This window comes from Haemaphysalis longicornis, unplaced genomic scaffold, assembly GCF_048455015.1.
Source record: "Haemaphysalis longicornis isolate Haplotype H1 unplaced genomic scaffold, Haemaphysalis longicornis Haplotype H1 scaffold_1, whole genome shotgun sequence".
Lineage (NCBI taxonomy): Eukaryota > Metazoa > Arthropoda > Arachnida > Ixodida > Ixodidae > Haemaphysalis > Haemaphysalis longicornis.
In genome coordinates, this window is record NW_027526203.1 from 310886491 (window position 1) to 310894348 (window position 7858).

General features: G+C 47.6%; 1 protein-coding gene across 1 annotated transcript; it reads right to left on the reverse strand.

The window, feature by feature from the left end:
* Positions 1-283: 283 nt before the first annotated feature.
* Positions 284-1123, reverse strand: LOC144159422 (uncharacterized). Its single transcript, XM_077690903.1, has 2 exons — positions 1112-1123; positions 284-871 (listed from the first exon to the last, which is right to left on the reverse strand). Exons 1-2 carry the CDS (start codon positions 1121-1123, stop codon positions 392-394), a joined length of 492 nt encoding a protein of 163 aa, XP_077547029.1. The 3' UTR covers positions 284-391.
* Positions 1124-7858: the final 6735 nt, after the last annotated feature.

A 7858-nucleotide genomic window follows, 5' to 3' on the forward strand; every position in this document is an offset into this window, starting at 1 on the left:
GACTAATAACTGTACCCATCCCCATTGCTATAACTTCCGGCTCGAAATCATCGCAGCAAATACGCGTCTTCAAAAGATGCAAATTCTCTTAAGAGGTTGGCAGCGTCTTATGCCGTACTGTCGAATGAACGAAATTTCTTTCCTATATTTGTCAGCGACATCGACACAGACAGAGCAAATAATAAACTCCTTTCGATTGGGGCTTCTTTTCATACAAATGAACCACAAAAGTCGTTTCATTGATGACTAATGTTTTATTTCTCACATCCTGAAAGGGGTTCTGCACAGTGCAGATTTCTTGATCACCCGTTTCTTTTTGGTGACCTTACACACTCGCAGCAGGCAAGCACATTTCATCGCACGTTGCAGACGTCTGCTTCACCTATAGGCCTTATCCCTTGTAATACGCGCCTCCGTAGCCGGGTCCGCCGTAGCCGAGGCCGCCGTAGCCAGCACCTCCGTTGAGGCCAAGAGCGTTATATCCGCTACCCAGTCCACTGTGGGCGAGGATGGCACCGCCGCCGTGAATCTTGTTGACGTTGTGGTAGCTTCTCACCAGGAATGCTGGTCCAGCCACCACGCTCGCAAATGGAGGACCGCCGCGCAGCAGAGCGACGCTGCTTCCCACGCCGACGCCACCGACGCCACCGACGCCACCAGGGCCACCAGCCACGTAGCCCACGCCGCCGTAACCAGGACCGCCGTAACCAAGGCCGCCGTACCCAACGCCGCCGTTCCCAAGACCACCGTAACCGAGTCCGCCGTAGCCGAGACCACCGAGACCACCTAGTCCACCGTAGCCCGCACCGCCCCCGGCTACTCCCCCAGCGAAGGCTGCACTAATCACGCCGGCAAGAAGCGCCAAGGTTGCCTGCAGGAGAGCGAGAGAACAATCAGCTGTTTTATCACTTCCCCGCTCCCAAGAGTGGTTTTGAAGCCGTTGGGCTTTAACGGATTACACAAACAAAAACTCATCTTGAGCATTTCTCTGCCTTGTATAGGCAGAATTATCAGGGATTGCCCTTGGTGATGTAAACTTAGCTCTGGAAAGTATTATATGGCTAGAAAAAAAACTGTAATGTACTGCACCGAAGAAAATTTCCGCACTTACCAGAGAGCTCATGGTTCGTCTGTAGACTGCAGTAGTCGTGGGAATGTGAGGTTTCAGTTAAGCTTGCCCCTTTATATACCTCAGCTGCCGAACCTAGATCAACTGGAACTTGTTTTAAGATCAGAAACTGAAAGAGAAGTCGCTCTACTTACCAAAACTACCGTATCTTGGTGGAGTACGGAAACCTGAACCGTCGTTTTACTTTACTATGTTCACTTCCTTTGCTAGCAGGTAGGCGGCGCACGTTACAGTGTTCCTTGCAGGGGTGCTGGATAACGTATTTGGTGCAGAGATGTAGCAAGTTGTAACTACAAACTGACACAGGAAATAAAACACTCAATGGTAGGAAGCTTCCGCAGCGCTCGTATGCAAAACAGGCAACTGTGGTCTTCCCGGTAATTTTCCCGACGCGACTCTCACGTACGTATCACCTTAGGGCGCGCATTCGGTGAAGGGAAACAATGTCAGATATCGGCCCCGAAATACCTTCCTGATGGGCGATACCCAGCCGGATACACAGACAATGCGGCCCCTGAGGCAAATCTTGTTCCTTTTTCGCACCGCATCCACACGAGGAAGCCTTATGCTCAGGAGAATATTCGGTACTGCACTGTAAACATTCCACCTCCTTTGAAAACGGTTCCTTTTTCACTCATTACATTTACGTAATTGACATCGATAAGCATTCATTCAAACGGTTAAAAATGTGTTAAAAGCCCACCTACTTCGCTGCAAATTTTGCTGTTCCCTTTTATTCTGAGTCACTCCTGATGAATGTCCTTGTTTGTTTTCCGCGTTTTCTTCCTTCGTTTTTGTAGCCGTAATAATTTCAACACTTTGAAATGTGAGAATGCCGGTTTCTAATTTCATTATTAAGGTGGTCACTTTATGCTTCATTTATTGTGGCAGCTGAAAAAAAGTGTTTTGTATGCTCTGCGAATTACACATTCGAGTGAAGTATACATTACTCAAATCAAATCAAATTGTGCTTTCACGCGCAGAAGCAGGGGCTGACCCATAAAGTCGCGCCTTAGTATAGAGGTACAGATTAATTGTACAAACCTGGAATATTTTACATATGCGGCAAAATATCGACAGGCTAATGATTTTGTTTTCGCTTTTACTCAGAAAAGCGCCTCCGCGGTCCAGAATCAAACCCCCGATCTCGATCTCAGTAGCGCAACGCCTTAGCCACCGATCCAATTTGGGGCTAGTAGACATCTCTGCGGACGATATAGGTATATTTTCACCGTTTACCGTTCTGTTCAGACAAGAATGAACGTGTCAGTAAATATAAATAAGACATCCCTCGTTCTTTCCTAAAGTCATAGTTTTAACACCAGAGCTGTTTAAGCTTTTATTTCCACCCGGGAGTGTTAACAGAACACTATCATCATCAACGAAGTGGAGAGGGTGAAAACGATAGGGCAAGAAGTGCGAGGGAAAGTGGCAAAAAGGCGAGGAGCCCACGAGCAGAGCTCGCCCGAAGAAAAAAATGTGGTTAGGAAGGTTCCGGGAATCGAACCCAGGACCTTCACTCCGCGAAACAGGCAACCTAACCACTGGGCCACCCCAAAGGCCCAACGGGTGCGGGGTTGGTAGCGACGGGGAACAATAGCAAGTGCAGCCAATTAGAAAAAAATGTTGTGTTGGTACGCAGTGCCCAACACCTACAGAGAAAAAAGGCCAGAAAGGAATGTTCAAAAATATTAGATCCAAATGGGTGAATTTTGAAGCCGAAAAAAATTAACGTAATTACAAATTTAGGCACCCATATCGTGCAAAAACCATTGCATCTCGTTTTCCGAGGCTGCCTCATTACGAGACGGGAAAGCCAATGCATACATCCGTTGGGAGGTTAGAAATAAATAATAAAAGTACAAAAAAAGACCTATCCTCCAAGTTAATCACAACAAACAATAATTAAAATGCCGCCGCGCGCAAGAAACAAAAACAGACGAACCAGGGGGGAAAATGCTTCCTGCGGTCGGAATCTAACCTGGGTCCTACTTCGCGTTATGAAAGCGACTTCTATGCGATTGCGTTCATGGCGTGATCTCTCCTGTGCCGTTCTCCTCTTCGTTCTCCTCCCCAGTATGTGCTCCTCAAGTGGGGAGCACAGACGCCGAGTTCACGCCTCAGACGCCGAGTTTGCGAAGCCAGTCGCCGCATGTCCTAGTGCGGGCTAATGCGGTCCACTTCGGGAAAGATGTGAAAGCGTGCGGAAAAAAATGATCAGGACCTGCCAGTCATGAAGAACTTTCAGCGGCAAGTTGGAAATTAATGTGAGATGCAACAGCCGGGGGTCCTTGACGAAGAGCGAAGGGCCTCCAGCTCTGCTGTTTTTTCAGCCTTGCACCACTTGTCCAAGCTGCGCCATTTTTTACTGGAAGCTGTCGGTAAAGAAAGGGGAGGAAAAAATTGGCTCCAATCCACGCTGTGAAGGTGGTTGGACTGCGAAGATGTAAACGACACCCCCAGCGATTACCCCTGCGGCGTCACTTGAATTCACACAGGTGGCTCTACAAAAAACTACGTGTGTGAATTCAAGTGAACTGAGCGCGGGAAACTTGTGCAATGTGCCATTTTTTCAGCCTCGGCTCTGCCAGCCGTTCCCTGGGATTCACGGAGGCGGCGACCAGAACACAGCGGCGTCGGCCACGGCCGCCATGCGTCGGCAGAAAGAAAACGGTGAGGAGCGTCTTTCGAAGGGTGAGGGTGAGGGCGACTACTGCATCAACTCTTTCACTGCCCCCCCCCCCCCCCCCTCACTCTCCTTTCATGCGTCGCCTCCAAAAGGCGCCCTCCCCCTCCCCCGACGCTAAATCCAAACCACCGTCTATCTCCCTGTCTCCACGTGTGGGCGTAGCATAGTCGGCAAGACAAAGGGCTCTCGCTCCGCTTCTCTTCGGGCCCAGGTTCGAACCCTGGCGGTGCCAGTTGTTTGCTTGTGTAGCCTGGGTGTAGCCAGCAGCAAGTAGTTGCCTGGGGTGTTTCTTTGTGTAGCCAGTAGTAACCCGGGAGTTTTTTGCAGATGCTGACACGAAAATTTCCTTGGATAGTTAGAGATATACCGCTTCGCAGTAAAAGAACCAATCTAATAACCCGACAAGGCGTAACGCTTCCGGAGAGCTCCGGTATCATCAGAAGAAATTGGTCACAGTTTTAAGCACACACATGTTTTCTAAAAGCCAAGGTAATCAGTGTTTTATGGAAGCGTTAAACAGTATGTCCACGTAAAATAACTACGTAGGGATATTTAAATTTTCAGTCGAAATTAGTAAAAAAGCTACTGCTCAATGCTAAAAAGAACACTGCTTTCATACTAAACAAAAACGATCCGCCAGAGGATACCTAAGCGCTTATTGTGAATTGTAAATCCGAAAGCATGAATGTCTCTTTGCCGAACCGATATGCTTTTATATAGGTGCCACTATGCAAAGCGCGGAGCCCTTGGCGGGCTAGCAACTGCTACGCCGCTCAGTGAGGTTTCGCGCGAGATTTACAAAGCCCGGCGGGGCGCCTCCGCATGCCGATGAGTGTCCAATTTAACGCCACGCTTCTTTTCTTCGTGTTTTCTTTTCATTCACATGAAGCTTCTAGTCAATGGGAATGTCAGGCCGGAAGGTAGAATTGACCCAACAAAACATATCTGCAGTAAAATAAGTCGCGCGGTTTGCAAACAATTATTCAAGCGAAGCTTGCAGTCTTTCTCTGATGATGCCCGTATACGAAAACGCAATGCAGGAAATTCAACTTTCTCTGACGATGATGATGATCGTAGGTGAAGTGCAGGAAAAATTAAAACGCTTGCCTGCGAAGCTTGGCGACAGCTTCGTTAGGCCCCCTCCGCTAAAGGTTGATGAGCAGCGCAGGGAGGAGGGGACGCAGCCGTGCGACGGCGCGACGTATATAGGCCTAACGTCATCTTCTGAGGTGGACGTCGACAGCCGTCCCCCACAGCTCGATGTACGATGAGAATGACGTTGCTCTGCCGACTGTAAGGCAGTTCGCCGCAGGACGTTATACCTAACGTGGCATTTTGTGGTGTAGGATGCTAGCCCTAACGTCACATTTTTAATCTCAATATTTTGAACCGGCACGAACTCGGAAAAGTGATCGCTGTACGCCGTAGGCCCCAAACGCAAACGTTAGGCCAACGGAGTGCATACCCGAGAAATGCTGCGGTTATTCTAGAAAAGTGGGGCATACATCCTGAACAGCGCATACTCCCGGTGTGGGGTTGGCCAACCAAAGGAATCCATCACGACAAAGCTTCGAATTGAAACAAGGTAGCCGTTAGACGGAGGGGTGCATGATTTTTTTTTGAATCGCTGGGTTTTGAGGCCAAGACACAATGGTAGGCTGCCATTCATTATCTGAGAATGCTTGCGCAATGCACTACACCCCATTCTTATCCTTCTAATTATCTCTTCCTCATGGTTGTGATTCTGAACCACAACTTGGCCTAAGTAGATATATTCGCTTACCCCTTCCACTGCCTCGCCACCTATCTCAAACCGCTGTGCTGCCCCGAGGTTATTGGTCATTACTTTAGTTTTCTGCATATTAATTTTCAGGCCCATGGTTCTACTCTGTTTGTCCAGGGCAGTAAGCATGCTTTTCAGTTCATCCCGCTAGGTACTTAGCAAGGCAACGTCATCAGCAAATGTAAGGTTCCTGAGGTATTCTCTATTAACCCTTACTCCCACCTGTTCCCAGTCCAATGTTTAGAATACTTCTTGTAAACATGCTGTGAATAACATAGGAGAGATTGTGCCTCCTTGTCTGACGCACTTTCTTATAGGTATTTAACTGCTCTCCTTATGGAGCATAATGGCAGCTGTGGACCCACTGTAAATATCCTCTAGTATTCTTACATAATGCTCGTCTACACCCTGGTTTCGTAATGGCTGTATGAGTGCTGAGGTTTCGACCGAGTCAAATGCTTTCTTGTAATCTATGAAGGCTATATATATAGGGGTTCAGCATACTCCGCGCACTTCTCTATCACCTGATTGATCGTATGAATATGGTCCATTGTTGAGTAGCCTTTACGAAACCAACCCTGCTTGTTCTTTAGGTTGACTGAAATCTAAAGTGGCAGAAATTCTGTTAGCGATTGCCTTGGTAAGTACCTTGCAGACGACTGACAGTAAGCTGATCGGCCTGTAATTTTTGAAGTCCTTCATGTCACCTTTCTTATGGATTACGATGATATTCACGTTCTTCCAAGATTCCGGTACACTCGCGGTCATTAGACATTGCGTATACAGGTTTTCCAGTTTTATTAGTACAATTTGCCCGCCATCCTTCGAGAGGTCTGCTGTTATTTGATCTTCACCAGGTGCTTTGCCCCCTTTCTTTTGGAACATGGAAGCTCACTAAGAGCTGGTTCAACTTAAATTGAGGACGACTCAGCGAGCAATGGAACGGAAGATGACAGGTGTAACATTAAGGAACAAGAAGAGAGCAGAGTAGGTTAGGGATCAAACGTGTGTTAAGGACGTATTAGTAGAAATTAAGAAGAAGAAATGGACGTGGGCAGGGCATGTTATGCGAAGGCAAGATAACCGTTGGTCATTAAGGGTAACAGAGAAGATCCCTAGAGAAGGCAAACGTGGCAGGGGGCGGCAGAAAGTTAGATCGGCAGGTGAGATCAAGAAGTCTGCGGGGATAAATTGGTCGCAGTTAGCGTAGGACCGGGATAAGTGAAGATTGATGGGAGAGGCCTTTGCCCTGCGGTGGGCGTAGATAGGCTGCTGGTGGTGTGATGATGATGATGATGATGATGATGATGATGAGCCCAAGACGTCAGAGGCGATACCCGTGGCTTCACCCTGACGTCACTGAGGCCGAACAACGTAGCCGTATTAGTAGTTGCTCAAAAGAATCGAGAGTGTTAAGGGAGCACCAATAGATGTCGGTGGTCACGTGGTGTGCGTCTACGTGGACGCGTTTTCAAGCACGTAGCCTGGCCCTTCCCACCTCCTATTAGGCCCTAACCCGGCACAAGAAAAAATTACATTAACCTCAAAATTTGCCGAGTCGCCATTATAAAGGTGTCCTACGTAAAACTCGAATCTATGTTTCAGATTCGAGGCGACTAGCTGACAATAAATAAAAGTTTTTATGCGGTCTGTTGTTCTCACTGTACCATTTCAGGGGTTTGCTAGGACAAATAATTTGTGCTTTTTGGTGCAGAAACGTCATGCTCTGCAAAATAAATTCGGACACACATAATGATGACCGTGGAAACGGCCAGGCGACAACGCGATACACGTCGACAACTCGCATATTTTTGCAGGCATGTTGAACAAGTCGCCGCCGCCGTCGTCATATTACTACAGACTGCCACTTTAGTTCATGGTAAAAATAAACGTGAATGGGCCTCTGCTTCCGGCTTGTGAAAAAGCATGCGTTGATTTTAAATATTTTGCATAAAGGTCTCCACTTCAATACGTCAGTTTTGGCACTTCCAGAACGTTTTCGAGCTTCCAACAAACGGGAAAACCAGATCAAGTGCACTTCATCTGCTTAGGCTTCATTTTTCAATTTTGCGTCAGGTTACAGCGCCATGTTAATAATAAAAATATGTTGAATAAAATGATTCAAGGAAAAATACGTTTCAATAGGCGTTCTCCTAAATGTCGTTGGAAGAGGCGGGAGGGGCATTTCGAGAGATAAGCTTTTGCCTGAAAACGAATGTGCGTGCAATGCTTAGGGCCGCGAAAATTAAGGTTCTCG